The 21,408-nt window shown below is 45.5% G+C and overlaps 1 protein-coding gene across 36 annotated transcripts in view; it reads right to left on the bottom strand.

Moving 5' to 3' along the window:
- Window positions 1-1,474: 1,474 nt before the first annotated feature.
- Window positions 1,475-21,408, bottom strand: part of TCF7L2 (transcription factor 7 like 2) — a 199,331-nt gene continuing 179,397 nt past the window's right edge. For 7 of the 36 annotated variants that reach the window (XM_043925835.1, XM_043925834.1, XM_043925841.1 and 4 more), the window contains 7 exons: window positions 18,196-18,321; window positions 17,022-17,181; window positions 16,518-16,625; window positions 11,170-11,218; window positions 10,528-10,578; window positions 9,188-9,260; window positions 1,475-3,649 (listed from right to left, as the gene is read on the bottom strand). In XM_043925835.1, coding sequence (XP_043781770.1) covers window positions 3,226-3,649; window positions 9,188-9,260; window positions 10,528-10,578; window positions 11,170-11,218; window positions 16,518-16,625; window positions 17,022-17,181; window positions 18,196-18,321 — 991 coding nt within the window. In that variant the 3' untranslated portion in view covers window positions 1,475-3,225. Of the gene's footprint in view, window positions 3,650-8,482; window positions 8,557-9,183; window positions 9,261-10,527; window positions 10,579-11,165; window positions 11,219-16,517; window positions 16,626-17,021; window positions 17,182-18,195; window positions 18,337-21,408 lie in introns of those variants that run through there. The other 29 variants (XM_043925833.1, XM_043925831.1, XM_043925832.1 and 26 more) reach the window with 14 other exon arrangements.

Below are 21,408 nucleotides of genomic sequence, written 5' to 3'. Positions count from 1 at the left end.
TGGGAGGGAAAAACAGGAAGCTGAAAGGTCACACAGAAGAGAGACATCATCACTATCATCTACGAGGGGAACTGAAGGATGAGCGAGGTTGCAGGAGCAAAGCAGACCTTCCAGGCAGAGAGCAACCGCATCTTTGAAAGCAGAAGAGCAAAAATACATTTACGAGAAACTGAGTATGTGCTGGGGTGGAAGGGGGGGGCAAACAAGGAAGTCTTCAAAAGGACCATCCCATCACTCTGGGAGACGGAGCATCTTTATTATGCAAGGAAGTATATCTTAGTATTAAGAGCATGGGTTTGGAGTCAGGGCTGAACTTAAATCCCAGCTCCACCACCCTACAGGCTGTGTGGTCTTGAGCAAGACACACACTCTGAGTTCCTAAACCCAGTTTTAGAAAATAAAGCAGAGTGTGGAGGTAGAGGATAAAATCTACCTCAGGCGGTATAGTGTTAGGAAGAAATGAGAAAATGCTCATCAATGGCTTGGCACACTGACACAAAAAAACAGATACTGTCAAATGACACAAATGTTTTCAAAGGTTACCCTGGTCCCAATGTGCAAAATAAAATAGGGAAGGACAACCAGAATCACTTTTTCCTGGATATACAAAACAACTAGAGACAAAAAATACAAAGATTTTACAGAACAAAAACCAACTTGAGCAAAGCAGAGCTTCTAAGGAGCTTTAAAGTCCTTGATGACGATACTGTGTAACTGGAAGTAACAGGGGCAGTGACACAGACTGCTTCTGTGTCCAGTGAAATCACATCCTTTGAAGGTGAGGTTATCCAGACAAGCAGAACTACATATGCGCCCATCTATCCAACCATTCATCCTAGCCAGCATGAGAAATGAATGCAGTGGAAACCTTGGGATGATCTTTACTGTGGCCCTCGTTGGTGATGGCGGTGAACTTGCATGCTGGCCAGGGTGGAGTCCTGAACTTGAGTCTCAGGGACAGCAAGAGTCCTCCCTGCACACTTGTAACAGAAGTACCTTGATCCGTTTTCTAAAAACCTTCTTGCTTAACAACCGCTCACCCTGGCATCTCTCCTTACATGTGATTCTTACAAAGACATAAGGATACTTTCACATCAATGATCCTTAAATGGTAATGATGTGCTTTCTTATATTCCCTCCTGGTGAACTAAGTTTCATTAATAAGTATTAGATCATTTCTGCTTGATACTCAGAGGGCCAACTCGGATATATCAGAGTGTCAGTCTTATAGCCCTAAGAGTGACATTTGCTTTCAGAAATGAACCAACCAGGTACACAAACTATGCCAAACCGGCATTAAGAATGAGATGGGAAAATAAAGAGTTCAGGGCCCTTTCTGGTATCCACATCACCACCCATCACCTACACCAACCACCGGGTCTCAAGTTCCACCTTGGGAACACATTTCTCTTGCTGAAGGCAGATCTAGTTTCCCCTGAGAGAAAACCCCAATTATAGAAACAAGTGACCAGCCTTTATCTGCACATACTAAGTTGCTTTTATTAATCCAGAATGGCATGCTACAGATACTGTACAGCATGAACATTTATTCATTACAAAAATGGCTTCCAAACCATTAAAAATGAAATTGGAATAAGAGCATAAAACGGAACAGTAACATCACAACTGTTAGGAAACATTCAAAGTATTCACAAAAAAATGTTATAGTTAGCATTTTAATAAACCAGAGAAAAACCGGAGACAGTTTTACAATCGCTTCATGTCAACTACAATGGCACTGAATGAACAGGTTTTAGCTTTATACAGCATTTTGTAACATCAACATGCCTAGGTTTTTTTTTTTTTTATTTTTAAAGTTTGCTACCTACTTGTATGTCATAGGGATACATAAAAGCGGCAGCTGGTTTTTCCTTTAAGAGTAATCTAATATACAGAATTTTTGGCCCTTAAGGGTTTATACCTCTTCATTTAAAATGCTTTCTGGACAATCTGCTACCAAACACGTCTTGTTATAGGTGACATTAAAACTACATACAAATCTACCTATGTAACATCACAGCAAAACATGATGAACGAAAATTACAGCATCAAAAAGAGGGAGAAAGCTAAAGTCACTGAGAATTTTGGCACATAAAAAGTTTTGCACACGGTCAGTCCATGTCTTCAGGGTGCAGGACACTCGCCTGTGAGTTCACAGGGGAAACGGGACAATTCCCACTGCTGCTGGTACAACGTTGCTAAGATTCCCTCACTAATGTTCAAGTCTTGTTTTACATAATGGCTTTTAAAGCAACTTTTGTTAATGCTACTGATCCTTTAATGCAACTATTAACGTCCATTTGGCGGCATCTGGGTTTCATACGGCAAAAAAAAAAAAAAAAAAAAAAAGTCCAAAAGGGAAACAAAAAATATATATATACACATTTTATATATAAACTTAAAAACCTTGTACAAATGAGTTGTTATATATAAGATGCTTATGCTAAGGGGAAAAAAACTTTATACAGTTTCAAGAAAAAGGAAAACATATTTTAAAAGGGACAACGTACAGGTTCGACGAGCAATCTCTAAAGCAATAAATACTACTGGTCCAACAGCAATGTGATTCCATTAATTGTTGAATAGCAACCCCCTCCCCCCAAAAGAACAACACCATGGAACAAGGTATATTAACACATTTTAACCCTTTGTTTCTGTACATTTAAACAATAACAAGTAACATCACAATAAAAGTTGTTTCACACAGAAAAAAAAAAAAAAGTAAATGGCACTGCATTCCTTGTGCCCTTATGGTTTAAAAACCAGATGTAAAATGATTGGTTCGCAAGCTCGTATTTAATACAAATAATACAGAACCAACTCCTTTTGGAGGGCTGCTTCAAAATTGCTTTTTTTTTTTCTTTTTGTTTTTTAATCAGTCTTTTAAAACTAAGCTATCCGAACTACATAACAGTTATGTATATATATATATTTTTTAAACGCTACAAAGACTTTAAACAGCTGTTGATAAAAATTTTGGTAGAATCATGAGGTTCTTCTCTCATCTACATATTTAAAAGGAGAAATTGAAATAAGAATGGGTCAAATATTGACCAATGAACTCGATAAACATTAACTAATGTAGCCACATGGCACAAACGGAAAAGAGGACAACACGAGAGAAAAACGGGCCGGAGGGTGGGGGTGGGGCGGGGCGGAACCGGAAATAAAGAAAAAGCAAAAGGAAAACACTCCACAAAGCACCTGGGGCTGAGGAGGGTAAAGCTATTCTAAAGACTTGGTGACGAGGGACAGTGGCTGGGGCTGGGTCCCGGCCAGAGAGCCGTGGGAATGTAAGGAAGATGTCGACGGCTGTGCCAGAGATGAGGGGGGGATGGCAGGCGGCTGCAGGGCGGCGGGAGGCAGGTCCAGGGCCCCGTTGGCACAGAGGGCGGGGGCCTTGCCGTGGGCGGCCTCGGCAAGCAGGAGGGCGGGCGGCGGAGGCATCATGGACAGGTGGGCCAGGGGGTCGGGCTTCAGGGACAGCGAGAGAGGCTGGGTCTGCTCAGTCTGTGACTTGGCGTCTTGGGGAGGGGAGCCTAGCAGATTGGGGGAGGAAGGAGGCGAGTCTAGTAAGCTTCCATCTGAAGAGGGTGGACTGAGGCAGCTGCCTTCACCTTGTATGTAGCGAACGCACTTTTTTTTTCTCCTAGAAACAGGGGAGGGAGGGGAGAGAGTTATCTGTGAATAAAGGGCAGAGATGCCAAGGGAGAGAGTTATCTACTGCTCAGAGACAAGAGGACCGCCACCTGGCGATGCCCCCCGGGGAGACATCGCCCAGCGGCCAGGGGACGTTTAACGTCACGCTGGGGTGCCCGGCTCACTGAGCTCTAACGCCCGCTCTGGCGAATGAAGTGTGTCAGACCGCACAACTCCCTACCTACCTGCTTCCCCTGCCCCCGCTAAACACCCCCCGCCCCGCTTCTGACCGAATATAAGCGAGCAGGCTCAAGGGCGCCGCCTGTGGACCGTGACACAAAGCGGCCACGTCCACACTGAGGTACTCAAGAGCTTGTTCGGTTCTCTTTTTTGGCTCAGACATCCCTTCATTTCCCGTGGTAACCATCCCCCTCCATTTCCACCACGACCACCCCCACCCCTCAATGGGTGTGTGTGTGTACATGTGTGTAGAAGAGAAAGACAGAGCTCCCTCCCCAGGCGCCTCATATCCATCTGAAACTCAAAATGCTGACTGTTGAGCCCACAGAGCTTAAAGGCAGCGCGAGCAAGAGGCTGAAGAGGTTTTATCCCACCACCTCCACCACCAACCACCACCAACCACCACCACCACCATCAGAGGCTGCTGGCGCCCAGAGAACTTTTTGGGCTTGTCTGTTAAGAACCACACCAAATCAAGAGAGGTCAGAATCAGTTGTGAAGGGGGGGCGTGGAGGGGGGAGGGGAGGGAGAGGGAAACAAAAAGAAAACCAAATAAACTCAAAAACAAAACAAAAATAAAAAACAAAAAAACAAAACCACCAAAAAACAGGTAGAAGAGGATAAACAAAGGTGGGGGAGGGGGAAGAATAAGAAAAACAGAAAATGATCCAAAGGAACAAGAATAACTGGTTGTATGGCCTGCAGGTTGTGGATTAAATTATGATTCAAACTTTTTTAATTTTTTTTTTTAAGATTTGGGGTCTTCCCCTCCCCCACCCCATAGTGAGAAGGCTAGAAGGAGAGATGGTGAGAATGGGGATGGAGGGGCAACTTGCCCTGGTCCATATGCCAGGGCCAGTGAATAAGGGTTCAGCCCGTCACAAGGAAGTGACAACAAAGAAGAAGTGCCAGGGAGTCGCAGCATGGACTTTCTTGAAGGGGGGGGGGGGGGGGGCGGGTATCAGGAGTAATGTTTAAACCAGAAAGACTAACTTTGCCCTGCACCAAAATGAGAGTCTCCCCTCTCCATTTCCTGTTTATGTAAGAAATAGGATTGACAATTTCAGAGCCTCTTGTGCTTATCCATCTGAGGTGGGCGAAGTCAGTTCAAGACACTGAGTGTGTGACCTCACAGCTTCCCCCTAGTATTCATCCCAGTTTGATGGGATCATATGTGGTAGGACAGGTGATCCTGGCAACCAACCCCACTCATGTAATGCAGATACAGGGGATGTGCTGACCTAAGAATACAGTCCGAACCGCGGCCGATAACACTGTCTAAAAGTAAGTACCGGCTGGCTTCCGGTCATGGGAAAGCAACCAAGATGCTGCCCAGTTGAAGGCCACCACTGTCAGATGTCAGTGGCCTTTGAAAGGAAGTGAGTGCACTGAGTCCCTCCTTGGGTCCGTGCCCCAGAGCTGTCTGATGATGCCCCTCAGTGCATGGGGTGTGGACTCAGCAAGATGGCAGGAGGGAGGGGAGGCGGGGGGTGAAAGGGCACATGCTCAGTCCTTCCTGCCTCCCAGAGGCCAAGACCCATTGGGCCAGTGGCTTCAGGGCCTCTCCATCCCTGCCCTGGGTCGGGAGGAACTCCAGGAAAGTGAGGGCAGTCTGCCTTCACCTTTCAGTTGACAAGGTTCCTTTTCCTCCTCTGGGATAGACTGAAACGGACTGTGGGTTCTGCTCCCATCCCAGAAACCCAAGATAAAATAATTAAGCCTCTTAAAAGAGTTTTACACCACCTTAGCCTGCAGATCAAAACATGCTCAAAAAACTAAGATGTCCATGCATTTTAAAAATGGGAGAAGAAAGGGAGGGGCATAAGCAAAACTGAGAAAGCAACAGGGACAAATGAGAGAGAGGAAAGAGGAAAGGGACAAAGAAAGAACAGAGGGGAGAAAATAACAGGAAACAAGGGGATGACATCCAGCAGCGTTCCATGCTATATTAGGGCAGAGTGAAAAGATGGGAAAAGCAACTTGGTGGGCTCAAAACAGAATCTTGTTAAAATGTCCTCAAATGTCAAGTAAAATTAGAAACCCTGTGCAGGGAGCGAGGAGCCCTGATTAGCTGGGAACATTTCTGGTGCTCCCCTCCCCACATCTGCCCTCCTCATGGTATGAAGTTTCCATGTCCTGGGGATGAGTGGGGGGCATTTGAACACAGACACAAGGACTATGAATGACACAGTGACCGCTCCTTCTAAGAGGTGGCAAAGCAGATGGCAGTTGGAACCCACACATTTCGGACAGGCCAGAAAATGCCTTGTTTTGCAAATTCTTTTATTATTTTTTAAAAGCATATCTTGTATGACTGATTTAGCATCAAGCCAGAGATTCTAGCAAAGTCAAGAGGAAAAGTGGAGGAAAAAAGGGACGAGACCCATTCTCTTATCCTCCCCCACCTAGGCTCCACCTTTCATCAAGGTGTGGCCCCTGAAAAATCGGTTTTTGGCTTCTTATGGATTCAATCTGAAAGGAAAGTAAGAGTTCTTCCTGACCCTATTTTGGAATCACACCCTTAAAGGAGCAGATATGCATTGCTAAAGCTTTTACAGTAGGAGACAACAACCCCAACGAAGGAAAAATGGCCCCCGGGGAAGGTCTAAGGGTGCTGAGGCAGGAAAGAGGAAAGATGGCACTGGGGGGGTGGGGGGCACAGCTCGGCGTCTGAGCAGCCATGCTGCACGCTGACAGCTGCCCCCGAGCTGCACTGTAGAAAACCATGTTTATGAAGCAGCTCCGAAGCCTTGGGGTCGCTTGTTTTTGTTTTGCTTTGTTAAAAACGTCATGGAAATTCTTGTTTCTGAGGAGGATTCCACACTCAGGGTTTACGTGAGGTTGGAGCTGGGTCTGAGAAGGGACTATCTAGTTAGTCAATGTTGGACATGATAACTTTCAGCCCCCAAAATGCCAGGTCTAACTCGCAGTTAACTGCTTCCAAAGCAGTAAGAGGGATTCATACACCACCACTCACCTCCTACAAATAAAATACACAAAGCAGGCAACAAACCACATTGCAAGGGGCGCACAACGGTGTCGGCTGCACCTTTCTACAGAGCATGAAGAACCCTCCCTTAGGAGCGTGCCCTGTGAAAAGCTAACCTTTCGCCATGGCAGAGCGGTGATTCTGCAGCTAACTGTCTTCCTACTCTGCACAAATAAAGGTTTGATACAAATTCACTGCCTATAAAGGGTCATCAGAGGCTCCATCTTCTAGGCCAGCCCTAGTGAAATCTCTGATGCCCTCCACCAGCTGCACCATGAAACTCTTTTCTGTTGCACAGACAAGATCCTGGGACTGAGTGGCAAAACCATTTGTCACCTCCAGGGACACTGTTGTCTCACAGAACGGGTGGGGGTTCCCTCTCCTGGTGGACGAGCACCCAAGGTGCCCTGTCCTCACTCAATGGGCAGAGAGTTGCCTGTGGAGGGAGGTCTCTCTCAAGAAAGACTCTTGGGCCCCAGCTCCCCTCAACGTCTGGGCAACACGAGGTGCTTCGCTGATCTCTCGTAAGGCATTGGGGGAGGGGGAGAGAGACACAGGAGATTGGTGGGCATGCACGTGATGGAATGGACATGGGAGCTAATGTCTAAACATGGAACACATGGCAAGGGCGTGGGGAAAGGGACACGTGACAAGGGAGGCACTACAGACAGGGGGGCGTGTTGGGTGTTGAGATACCTACCATCATAATATTCCAAATTCAAAGACTGCTTGTATCAGAACAAAGAAACAACAAATTTAACCAAAGGTGGTCATTAAAGGAAAGGAAATGAGACAGGAACTAGCTGGTATCCCTCCACCAAGAAGGAAGTACCTATACCTTCCCTGAAATTACAGGTTGGATGGAACCTGCAGGTGGAACACAGGCGTTTAATTTGGACTCTTCTGATTCCCTTTGGAACCAGAGCTCTGTCTCTCTAAATATATGTATAGATACATATATATATATTTCTTTTTTTCCATTGTGCAGGCCAGCAGCACTGCAGTACGTGACCTCTGCTTGTGGCCCTGTAGCTGGTGCATGCCATTCAATGCCACGCTTCTTTTCAGCACTGTAAAACAATGTCAGCTAACCAAGGTCCTCTGTCCAGAGATGTGGTTTTGAAACAGAAAATAAACAAAAACACAAAACAAAACTAAAAGAAGCCTGCCCCCAGAGCCCTTCTCCAAGTGTCTAGACTCCAAGTACATGGGAATGCTATCACTGCCAATCTGAGCTCATTCAAACCTTGGGACACGGTGGGTCTCCCTCTGTCCTGCAGACACGCCACAGAAGCTCTGACAGGGCCTGGCCAGATCCAGGATGCTGGATTTTGGAGCAAAAGGCTAAGTGCCCGTCCTGGCCTGTGAGGGCTGTGGCCTAGGTCCTACCACCAGGGATATGTTATTTGTAAGAGCAGGGGAAAGAGAGAAAGAGAAAAGGAGGGAGAGGACACAGCATAAAATTAGCAAGGAAATTTTGAAGAATGAGGATCATTAGTCATTGATGCCAGCAGGGAAGTAGATGGGAATGAGGTCAAAATATATTGACGCACTAAGGTACCAGAAGGACAGAATGTTTTGATTTTTCCCAAAGGCCTTGCAGTAGGGAATATACCTGCACGGTTTGCACCATAAAGTCTGTCGGTCAAGCCCGAACAGTGCCCGACACTTCTTTGGAGTATTTGCATCTGTTAGCATAAGGTAAACACAAAAAAACACAACACAATGGTGGGTCGTGCTCAGTTGGACGTAAAATCTCGGCTACAGCTGACTTATCTTCGCTATCACCTTGGTTCTACGTGCCTGTCTTCCCTTACCAAGGACATGAAAGGAAAGGACTTCAATGCGTCGAAAGAAAAAATAATAAAATAAAATGATAAAACACAAAAAGAAAAAACAACAACCAGAAACCAAAAAACAACCAGGAAAAAATAAAAAAAATAAAAACAGAGAGAGAAGAGGAGGGGGAGAAGGTGACGTTGTTTGTTTCTACCTAGGCCAGGCTTACGATGGATGTCACTGAGCCCCCATCCCGGGCGGTCGGGAAGAAGGGGTTGGCAGGCAACATTCCCTGGGAGGGGGCGCGCTGGGGTTTGCTGTCGCTGACCCGAGGAGGCACAAATGATGCTGTTTTACAGTGGCATTTTGGCTAGCAGCAGCGAGGAGGACAAGCACGTCCCTCACAGAGCAGTGTCCCGCGCCCTCCTGTCTCCTAAGATCCACACACAGAGCTACAAAGCAACAGGCCGGAGAAGGGGGGAAAGGACCGAATAGACCAGCTGCAAACCAGCACAGCGAATCTGGGAAATCTATACACACCTGCAAGGGCCGCACCAGTTATTCTGTTGATCAAGGCCAAAGCGCGCTCGGCATTTCTTAGGAGCGCTCAGGTCTGAATGAGTTCAAGAGAGAAGCGAGCAGAGGAGGAGGACGTGGGAGAGAGGGAGAGGGAGAGAAGAGAAAAGAGAGAGAGAGGGAGGGAGAGAGAGGGAAGGGGGGAAGAGAAAGATACAAATAAGAAAAAAATAAAAATAAAAAAGGGAATAAATCAATGACCTGGTTACTAATTACAAAATATTGACTTTTGATTTTTAACTTTCTTTAATTAAAAAAAAAAAAGGTAAAAAAAAAATCACATTCTTATTCAACTCGTGAAATTAGCTGTTGCAAATAAAGCTGCAGTATCCCTTCTTTGAGGACTGTCTCTCCGATTTGTTTGAACTGATAAAGGGATGTTAGCTCCTCAAGAACTAGCTTTTAAATAATGTTTTTCTTCTTTTGGTTCTGCTTTTTCTTTTTTTCCTCTCAATTTGTTTTTCTTAAAGAAGAAAATAAAGCAAAGGAGGGAATTAAGTTTGTCACATGCTCTTTTCTTCTCAGAGTACAACAGTTTAAAAAAGAAAAAAACAAAAAACAAAAAACTACAAATAAAACCAGAACAAAACAAAACGAAACAGAAAGAAAGAAAGAAAAGGGGTTGTGGTACTGGGATATTGCAGCTTTTGGAATGTTCATCTTTTCTTTAAATCTATTTTCATTAATATTAAGAGAGGAACAGATAAAGGTCAATAGGCTGTGTGAATGAGCTGTTAGGAGTTAGTTAGAAGCTCACAGCGGCATTTAAGCAGGTACAGTCAGTGAAATGCTAGTGGATTTGCAAGTTATGAGCAGAAAAGTGAAAGAAGAAAAAAAATGAAAATAAAAAAAAAGCAAAGGAAAAAAATAATCATACTGCGGATGCATGCTTGCGTGAGAAAACTTAGTGGGAGCGATGAAAAAATGCCATTAGATTAAGGAGGTTTATTACTGAATTCCTTCCATTTTGTTGTTGTTGGTTTTTTTTTTTTTAACCAGTCTCTTTGAAAGAAATACTGCATATTCAATTTGCACAGTTAGTTCAACTCTAAATCACTGTCATCATGGCTTAAACAACTGTTACGGGAAAAATAAATAAACAAAGCAGAAGTTAAATTAAATTAAAAAAAAAAAAACAACAAAAGCAAAAAAAAAATCTACTGAAACATACGAAATCATGTAGATGGTCATTTTAAAGAATGTTCAAAGGTCATACGTGTTTTCATGTTAATAAAACTATAATGGCAAGAAAAATTAAAAAACAGTTTATCAACTATTTTAATGACTCAAAATGACATTAGCACCTGTAATCGGAGGAAGTGAAAGGCAAGGATTTAGGAAACATTCGCTGTGTTCTGAAAAAAAAGAACAAATTATACAAAGCCTTCACAATGTTTTTGTCGTTGTTTGTAAAAGCCTGGCCTTCTCGAAGGGCCCTCTGAGATTGCCTATGCAGTATTTCTAATTTCTTCTAGAGAATGACAAACCTCCTTAATTTAAATCGGGTGCAATAGACCACTGTAAAGGCATGCATCAGAACATTCAGGAACAGCCCAGTTAACATCAAACACTCGCACACACCCCCTCTTCTCCCCTAGCCCCCTCCTCATCCTTACTCAGACACATACAAAATAAGCAGACTGTATAAATCCCCGTCTAGGCATGCCTACCGCTCTCCGCTTACAGGCTCTGCAGTTATTTAAAAACACATTCCACTAGACTTACAATGTGCTTTTCATGCAACAATGAATGTTACTAGCTTTAAAAGGGCAGTCATGAAGCAATTAATTAAAATGCATAAACAAAAAGGCTGGCTAAGATGGCTACCCCCCGCCCCACAACATCCTGGCCTTGAATTTCTCCTGCCTCCCCAGACAGAAGCCTGACATAAAAGAGTGGTCCTCAGAGTACAGCTCCCTTCCTCTATCCTGCTTATTCTAACTTACCATTGGTCTCCCCGGGCTGCTTGTCCCTTTTCCTCTTCTTCTTTTTCCCCTAGACAAACAGATGAAACACAGGGCATTATTTCAGGAAATGGATGGGAGGATGGCAATGTCTGGGCTCACCTGGAGAGGAGGAGGGCAGCACCTGCCATCTCCAGCCACACCCACTCCTGAGTGCTTTCCAACCCCCGGTTCCCTTCAGTCCAAGTGCCCTTCAACTGTGCTCCAGCTAGAGGAACGCATGCCTAGCGGAAAAGATGGAATCAGTGTGGCAGAGAAGAAGGACTTCTTTTCCTATACATCCACCCTCAAACTTGATCCAGAGCATCCATAAAAGGGGAAATGAGGCCTGGATGGGGAAAGATTCAGACAGGTGTAGAGAGACAGGATTGGAAGTGGCCCAAGAGCCAAGGGACGAATGAATGATTTTGAGATGGCCAAGAGAACCCCTTGCCCCATGCAAATCTCTTACTAAGGCCAAAAGCTGCTCACTCTGAATCAAAAAATTAAGACTTAGTAGGGGATTTTTCTTAGCACTGTAGCGTGGGTCTTGATTTTAAAGTCAGAAGGGGGAAAAAAAGGCGAAATAAAACCAGAAACCATCTGAGCTCCTTTTCAAACTGCTGAGTGGACATCCATAAAGGAGAACATTTGGTCCTCACTATTTTCCACTTATGTAATGACTATAATACTCCTAGTAATATGGACTTCCCTGTAGCTCAAACGGTAAAGAAACTGCCTGCGATGCAAGAGACCAGGGTTTGATCCCTGGGTTGGTAAGTTCCTCTGGAGAAGGGAATGGCAATCCACTCACAGTATTCTTGCCTGGAGAATTCCATGGACAGAGATGCCTGGCGGGCTACAGTCCATGGGGTTGCAAAGAGTCGGACACGACTGAATGACTAGCACACATATAATACTACTGGTAATAACAGCTACCATTTATTGAGCACATACTATATGCCAGACATGGTTCTAAGTGTGCTATGCCTAGTGACCCATTTATCCTCACACAGTCCTGTACAACAAGCACGATCACCATCAGATTTTATAGATAAGGACGCTGAGATACAGGGGTGCACGCAGTTTCCTGAAATGACACAGCTATCAGATGATGTTGTCGATGGGAACCCAGGTGATCTCAGTTCCACAGCCCTTATCCACTAGGCTATGCTGCCTTCATATTTACTGCCTTGTCCTCTGAGGAAGGCTCTTAATGGATTATAGGTCAAGAATTGCATGGAGGCAATCACATTCTCCACCTGACCCTCCCTGCTATCTTGAGTGTCTGCCCCTGGATGTGGATGTGCAATGGGAGTGGGGATGAATTCCCCTTCTTCCTTACCACCTCCTTCCTTATCTGAAACTAGTTCTCCCTCACCCCAATAGCTCTGGTCCCATCCATATGAATTAGCTACCTGGTCTATATGAAATGTCACAAGCAAAACGTCACATCTATTTGTTTCAGAATATCCAAATATCCTTTGCCTTGTGGTCGGCTTAGTTTGGGCTTCCCTAGTAGCTTAGCTGGTAAAGAATCTGCCTGCAGTGCAGAAGACCCCAGTTCGATTCCTGGGTTGGAAAGATCTGCTGGAGAAAGGATAGGCTACCCACTCCAGTATTCTTGGGCTTCTCTGATGGCTCAGCTGGTAAAGAATCTGCCTGTAATGCAGGAGACCTGGGTTCGATCCCTGGGTTGGGAAGATACCCTGGAGAAGGGAAAGGCTGCCCACTCCAGTACTCTGGCCTGGAGAATTCCATGGACTATATATAGTCTATGGGGTTGCAAAGTTTGACACAACTGAGTGACTTTCACAAGTTCTCATGGTGTGTTGACATCAACTCAAGAAGAAACAAGAAAGAAAAGCCATAGGCAGAAAACCTGAGAACCCACACAGCTCTGCGAGGGGGACGCCAAGGCAGGGATGCCCGAGTCTTAGATCTACCTGAGGGCTGAGGGTCAAGAGTCCTACAGGAAGCCTCCCAAATCTGGGGGCCTGTGGCATCAGGGAAATCTGTCTGGGCCCTCAGTTCACTGTTTCCACTAGAAACATGTTCCGTTCCTCGGCATACAACTTTAAAGAAGGAGCAAAGAAAGGAGTCTGTGTGCTTTCTCATGAGCCCTAGCAGCCCACCTTCATGTCTGTGCCTCTCCCACATCAGGAGCAAAGCACTGCCTGGCCATCATGGGACAGGCAGGAGGAGCTAGTTTCAGTTTATTTAGGAGCCTGACAGAAAATCTCAGCCAGGCACAGAAATGGTTCGATTCCAGGCAGTGTGTCATCCATGCAGTCAAGGGCTCCCCAGTCATCTCTAATACAGGGCTCACCCACGTTCAATCTCCTGAAATATATTCTGAAAGGCAGGTGACAATTCCTTCACCCCTGGGAAGCTATCCATGTGAGATACAAAACTGAGATGTTCACGACTGAGGCAATGATCATTTAGACTAAAGGCTTCTAGCGGACAGGGACTGTGTTTTAACTGGAAGAGGATATGAAGGAATGAATCAACACTGCAAAGTGAATAGGGAGATGCCTTTCAAGGAAGGCGGCCACCTTGTTATCTCTTTAAATGTAACAAAAGAAAGAAAAGGCCTCAAATATGGTGGTGAGGGAGAAAAAACTCACGGTATACAGATTACTGGGGATTTATCTCCTTGACTCAGTATAGAAAAGCTAGAAACGAAGTAACTTCTATTACAGTGTCACGGGTTAGACATCACTCTCTGACCAAAATCTTTTCTCGTGTGTTCCACAGTGTGTACCAAGTCCAACCCCCCAAATGTGACTGTTTTACTCAATTCTATTTAGCTAAGGTAGCGTATAAAGGCTTCTATCCCCGCTGGGCTAGTAAAGCAGGAACGTGCAAGAGGCATAAGGATATTAGTTCAGAAAACTTTTTCCAGAAGAACCTTCAGAACTTGACAGCACCAAGAATAATTTATAGAAGCTTCTGTGTCAAGTCGGTAAAAAAACAAAAACGCTAAACAGTTTCTACCACAATTGAACCTCTGAACAGTTTAACTCTTGTTCCACAGACCACTTCCTGAGATGAGAGAGGAAGTAAATGAGAGAGGAAGGAAAGAATGAAAGAAGGAACAAATGGAGGGCTGTGTGTGTTCAAAGCCACATGCAGTGAGCCACTGATGAAGGAATCTGACAGTCCCCTTATAAGTGGTAAAGCTCCTATAGCCCCAAGTCCAGATATTACCTCTAAACTTGATCTCTCAAGTCTTCTCAGGGGTTCCCCTATTATACCAAACCTTGTCTCAGTGTAAAACCAAGCTAAAATCATTTCAAGTGTCTTGAGAACCTTCTGAAACCTAGAAAACACTTCTTAAGAAGGCTTGGGCAATATCTTGTCTTGAGTCCAGGCAAGTCCACGGCAGTATTCTTTTGAAGCTCTCAAAGTCAGCCCATACCTTTGTGGAGTATCACCCTATACACCTCCAGGAGGTGCTATGCACACAGACCACAGTGTGAATGGCACACCCTACAGTTGTGCAGTGCACGCCCCGCACAGCTGTACATGAAGACTCTCGTCTGACCCAAAATGTCTCCTGGGGACAGGATACCTAAAGAGTAGCTGAATTTCTCTCTGTGGCACCATTCTAGACTCCTCAAAGAATTGGGTCTGTAGCAGGGAGAAGCTGGTTAAGAACTTCTGACCCGAAACCAGGAGAGCAGCTGTCCGGAAATGAGATGGCTCTATGTGTGGGAGCTGCAGGGCCTGCCCGCTGCTGGCACCTTGAGGTCAGGTGGGGCTGAAGAGCAAGCCTGTGGGAGAGCATTAGCTTTCTTATCCTCTTCCTTTCAGCTCCAGAAGAAAGGCTCCCCCACTGCACACATGCTGATGACGAATGGAAAAGTCCCAAGCGGGTAAGACCCTGCGCCTAACCGTCTGCGACGGACAAGGGCTCTGAGAGGAGCCAGTGTGTCATTGAGAAGTACAAGCACTGATTCCTGTTTTGACTCCCCAGGAGGAATAGGTTCTATTGCTGAGTGAAGTGCGTGGGACCTACGAGGAGATGGGTGGCTGTGGAGATGGAGACACAGGTGTCTCGGTCCTCCCCATCCACATGGCAAAGAGCAGAGAAGTAAGCGTGTGTGTGAAAGTATGAGACTAAAGAGTGATGACACTTGGAACAGCTGGGCAGTGGAAGCAGAAAGCTGTCTTTGCCCAGGACCCACACATTCAATACAGATGTCTGTGCCTCCTGGTTAAGTTCTGAGAGAGCTCTGATTTAACTCAATCCCCATAATACTGTGCTGACAGTAAGCTCACAAACAGCAGTAACTGAATGGATCTCGACTCACACACACAGAGAGCTTCCCCAACACAGGTGAAGGCCAGAGGAGAGCTAGGTCAGGGAGCACGGATGGTAGAAGAATCATCCATGGCTCAGTACCAACAACAAGAAACAGGAGGAGATGCCTGCTGCCAGCATTAAGACGGGTTCTGTCTCCCCCCAAAGAGTGGATGGTAAAAATCACTTCATGAAACTAAATGCCATGCAATGAAGTATGAGGCAAAATAAGAGACATTTCATCCATTAGAGAGGAGAATGAGCCCAGAACTTGAGCTCCTGGGCAAAAAAAACAGATTAAGAAAGAATGGCGAGAGGTGACAGGAGAGAGTCAGTTTATGGGAGGAGAAGAATCTGGACTGTCACAATCACTGTGATTAGTACAGACAACAACCCCTACGGTGTTTTCTAAAACTCAGGAGAGGAGATTAGGCAAATTCCAGAGCCAACAAAAAGCTGAGGGACACACACATCACCCAACTCACACACCTCTCTTACGTCACTTCATCCATTCTGCCTAAAGATGGCTACTTACTTTCCAGTATATTCCCATCATGCCTCTCTCAAGATGCACTAGGCTTCCAACTTCTACTGTACCACATCCTAAACGAATGATTTCATTTTTCCCTCTTAAGGGTGAAGGCCCTGCTAGAACAGCTGTGAAGAAGTAAATGCTCTCCTTCCAGCTGGCATCACTGCTGAGAAACACACAAGCCTCACTGGGTGTATTCTAGAGCCATGTCTCTTCAAAGACATGGGCAAGAAGGTGTGAACAGCCCTAACCTGGCCCCACAGGTCCCCTGAGCTGGAAAACCAGCCCCCTTCCTCCTCCTTGAAGAACTATCCCATGTTGATAGAGCCCTATAGGAGGCGAAGATAGAATCCTCCAATCTGGTGCTGAGGTAAGGTGTGAACAGTCCCAACTGGGCAGACTGGGTGGTACCGAAGACCGATTCAGGTTGGCAGGTTGCATTTCCTTTGTCCATGTGGACATCAACCACATCTCTATAGCCTCTAGTCCTGAAAAAAAGGAGCCACCTACATAGTTATCCCGTGCGGACCAGCCAGGGTACAGCTGCATGTGAAGCTGTCGCTCCTTCCGGGCCAGCTCATAGTACTTTGCTTGCTCTTCTCTGGACAGCGCGTGCCACTGGAGGGGACAGGGTGAGGGGAGAGAGAGACATGCAGAAACGTCACAAACCACACTGTGGCCAGGGGACGGACAGCGCTTCCGTCGCAAATGGTGTCATCTGTAGATGCCTACGGTCTGCAGGGGCCTGGCACTAACAGGAGGGCCCAGACCAAACCTGACTTGTTGTCTATGATGTTTGAGTCTTTGCTCTCTGCTGGTGGGGAAGACCAGGGTGTGGCTGTTGTGAACATCATTCGAAGGCAGAGTTACTGCTTCCAACTCCACAAAGACCATGGCAGTAGTCAGAGCACGGCTGAAGGAAAAGGATGCTCCAAACCAATGGGGACAGGGACACGTCACCCCACCCACCGTGTCCTATTCTGGCCCTCTTCTCCCAACAGGCACGCCACTCACCCTCCGGCCCAGGATCTGGTTGATGGCTGCACTTTCTTTCAACGTGCATTCGGCTACGACCTTTGCTCTCATTTCCTTCATATACAACATGAATGCATTAAGAGGTTTCTTTATGTGGGGCTTCTTCTTTTCTTCTTCCTTTTTGGAGTCCTGATGCTTTCTGGATGGGGACAAAACAGACAGACGCAACCCAATGAACAATCTTGAGGTCAGCTTCCTCCACAGCAGAAAGCCCGCCCCCTTGCCTGCTCAACACCCTAAGCGATTCAGAAGGAGAAGCACACGTCTACTTTGGGTCTTCTCCATCCTGGGAAATGGAACAAAAACAGCCTGGGGGATGGGGGGATGAGGGAGATTTTGTCATCACTTCCTCAAGGTTTCAGTTCAGTCGTGTCCAATTCTTTGTGACCCCATGAACTGCAGCACGTGAGGCAACCCTGTCCATCACCAACTCCCAGAGTCCACCCAAACCCATGTCCATTGTGTTGGTGATGCCATCCAACCATCTCACCCTCTGTCGTCCCCTTCTCCTCCTGCCCTCAATCCCTCCCTGCATCAGGGTCTTTTCCAATGAGTCAGCTCTTTGCATCAGGTGGCCAAAGTATTGGCATTTCAGCTTCAACATCAGTCCTTCCAATGAACACCCAGGACTGATCTCTTTTAGGATGGACTGGTTGGATCTCGTGCAGTCCAAGGGACTCTTAAGGTTTACAAACACAAAATTTTACCCAGCCAGAGGGAAAAGCACATTGTGACCGTTTCCATCTCAGCCAGTGTCTCTTGCGGGATCAGGGATGGTAGGTGCGTGTGTGCTCAGTCGTGTCCAACTCTTTGTCACCCTATGGACTGTAGCCCACCAGGCTTCTCTGTCAGTGGGATTTCCCAGGCAAGAATACTGGACTGGGTTGCCATTTTCTCCTCCATGGAACTTTCTCAACCCAGGGATCAAACCTGAGTCTCCTGCGTCTCCCACATTGGCAGGCAGAAGTGGTTGCAAATCCCAGTCCCTCCAAGGACACAAAGAGTTGTGTTCTCGCTCACAGTGGGCACACGCCTCCCTCTCTGGAAGGCAGGTGCTTACTGAAGTCTGGCCAACCTTGGGCAGGGCCACCACCCAGGCACCACGGGCTACACACACGGTGAAGGATAACACGACAAGAAGAGGGACACTTACGCGCTGTGGAGGGAGCCGACGTCACTCTGAGAGGATTCTTGTTTGACTGTCGGCGTGACTATGGCCGGGTGGGGAATGCCGGTCGTGTGTAGAGTGTGATGTGGTGGGACCATATGGGGAGGGAACCTAGAAGACAGAAAGCTGTGTAAATCGTCAGAATCAAAATGAATGAATGGGGAGGGATGTGTACACACAATTAAAAAAAAAAAAGAAGAAGAAGAAACAGCACGTAACACTCACATGAAAGCAACCCAAAGCATATGAAACCTGTCAGCATTAATTAGTGATAAATTAAACATAATGATTCTCGTAATGTCATTAAAGCCAATCTTCCCCTTCATTATTGCTACTGACATGAGACATTACGATTCCTAACATCTTTAGCAAAAGACAAGTTCAGCCAGTATACTTGGGCGACAAAGTAGGCTTGGTCTACCTGCTGGAGATCACAAGTCCACCGGTTTGGGAGGACATTATTAGTGGCATCTAAGGCTATTTCTTAAGTCCTAATCAGCACTAGAATGAAAGATGAAATCTTTTGTTGCATATTGACAGCTAAATAAAATATTAACGCAGCTGAAGTATACATACATTTTTTGACAATGCCGCGCAGGCCTCATTAGGCCTCATTCTGTTGATGGGAATGCAATAAAATTTTTATTTCTCTTTTGCTGCTGTGGTCCCATCGTTTCGACAGTAATGGGAGAGAGTGAGGCAGAAAGACGGGGGGAATCCAAATCACTGCCATCTGGTTCCCAACATACGTCACGGATGTTTTAAATAACTCCGTATCAGAGATGGCCCCAAAAGAGCATTTTACACAGACATCCCCACGAGTGAAGCTTTGAATTCTGGGATTTGTATATCCTTTCCCACTCTAAAATTCAAGGGTTCCTAAATTACTTTTACTTAAAATACTGCCTATGCATTAGAAGACCTTATAAAGGATGATCAGAATTATTAATAAAGAAAAGAATAGTTTGTGTTTTTCCTCTAATACTGTTTACTTTCAGGCATGTTATTTTGAACATGGTTTAAGTCGTGAATTGGCATTTCTCAACCATGCAAACTAGCCAGGACATTCAGAGCTAATTTTAAAGTGCTCTTGGTTCATCTCCAAACTGACAACGGGATGCAACCTATAGCTCTCGTCTTTTCTGATACGCTTGGAATCACAATTTGTTCTCGGTTAGAAGAACCACCCTCTTAAAGGAATGTACATTACTGTAGAAAAAAGTGGAATGAGGGATTACAAGGGGCGATTCCCCCAAAGAAAACAAAAGGGCAGCCCCTAGGTTCTGCCCTGACAAGATCAGGCAAGTTTAGGTGAAGAGGGAACCCAGATCAAGCAACTGCTGCTTTCAGCATAAATCTAAACCATGACCACCCCATGTACCAACCAGGGAAGGACCACTTGCTCTTTAGAAAGTCAATTCTGCTGGTCACTGGAGGTGCTAGTGAGACTTTATTGTGACAGTTAGTTCACAAGGATTCTGTACTTATTTACTAGGTTCTTTTCCTATGTGGACTGGAAATCTAAATAGTTTTCATTTTACCAAAAGAATGTAGCAAATGTTCATCAGAAGAAAGATGAAAAATTAAAGTTCTAACTGACTCTGCAGAGATCAACAGAGAAACTACCAATAAATAATGCAGATTTTGGGGCCAGAATCACAGAGGACATTTGACTTGGAATTTCTACCCTGATGTGGCTTTCTGCCATAGCTGCCTTGACAAATTTACTGAAGTTTGGTAACAATAGCATGATTTTTTAAATAAGAGTCCTGTGAGTTCTTTTAGGGTGTCAAGAAAAAGAAAAAAAAAAAAAAGAAAAGAAAAACCCTGGCAGAGGAAAAGAAAAGTAACTTCTATCCCCATCCCCCTCCCCCAACAAAAAAATAAAGAACAAAGCTTGGGAGGTATTTGGGCTCCCAAGTTACACCCTGTTCCTTCCCAGAGTTTGAAGGCCTCTGAGAAAACATAAGTTAAGAACATGTGTTCGTCGAAGCCCTTGGGTGAAGCGGTGGGTGGAGTGGCAGCTTTTACTGTGAGTTTTAAAGGCTTGACATTCCTCAAATACATATGTTGCCTTCCTGCTGAATGAGAATATGTGTACAGACAGAGAGAGAGAGAGAGAAGGGGGAGAGATAAAAAACACTCTGTGTGCATGTATGTCTGTACACCAAACACCACAGTGAGACACCAGAATCTGAGTACATTCTGAGGTAGGGAAACATTTCTAGTGTAGCCATGAAGACCAAATACTTCCAAGTTCACATACCTACACACATATTCCTATACCTGAGAAATTTATGGCAGAGAAAGGTTTGGGACTCCTCTGTGTGTGTGTGTGTGTGTGTGTGTGTGTGTGTGTGTGTATGGGCTATACACATACTTTCATGTAAGCAATTCCTTTCTGCAGACAACTATTTCGTGCAATGCAATAAACACCCTAAAAATTCTAAGCAGCTCATTATATCCCCCCGTCTGCTTTCATGGCTCCAAGCCAGAATATAATGATGAACCTTAACTTGTTAAGGACAACTAATTTTTGTTTCTGGCTGTCTCAGGGGCTTCTGCCTTCCCCACTCGCGCTTTCCTTCACTGTTGACACGTTTCTGTTAACTGGATGTCATCTGCCGGCCTTGATTTTATGCACAAGCAGTGGGATGCATTTTCCTGTGCAACAAGCCTGCTTTGAGCTGCATTAGGTTTGTCATTATTCTCTCATTTCCCCCCTTGCACTTGTAACATTTCATCTCTTCCTGCCTTATTTTTTGTGAGCCACGGTGCACCCACATTATGGTTTATACATGATCTCGCTCCCTTTGAAGCCGGCAGATTTCAGAGCCCGCTCTCGTCAGGAGAAGAGCCTTGCGCCAATTTAGCAGGCTGAGGGCCCGGAGCTCCAACATCTCAATCTAAAGGGGGTCACAGGGTGGCACAAGTGAGTGTCAGCAAGAGCTGTTTAATTGCCAATCTAGGCTTCTCCATGGTGTTTAAAGTATAATGACCCATCACTTAATTCTGAGAAGCCCTGGCCCCGCTGCTGAAGAGAATGAATATCAAAGGGTGTTCTGGAACAGGGCAAGCTGCCTACATTCCCTATAACTGCCATAAGTATAATAGACCCATACTTCTGTCGCCCCATTACCACAATAATGTATTTAATTTGCTGTATACGCTTTTTAACTAGCTACCTTTCATAAGGCC

This window comes from Cervus elaphus, chromosome 15 (assembly GCF_910594005.1).
Source record: "Cervus elaphus chromosome 15, mCerEla1.1, whole genome shotgun sequence".
NCBI lineage: Eukaryota > Metazoa > Chordata > Mammalia > Artiodactyla > Cervidae > Cervus > Cervus elaphus.
The sequence above is the reverse complement of the archived record's forward strand: the minus strand, read 5'-3'. Positions and strand labels throughout refer to the sequence as shown.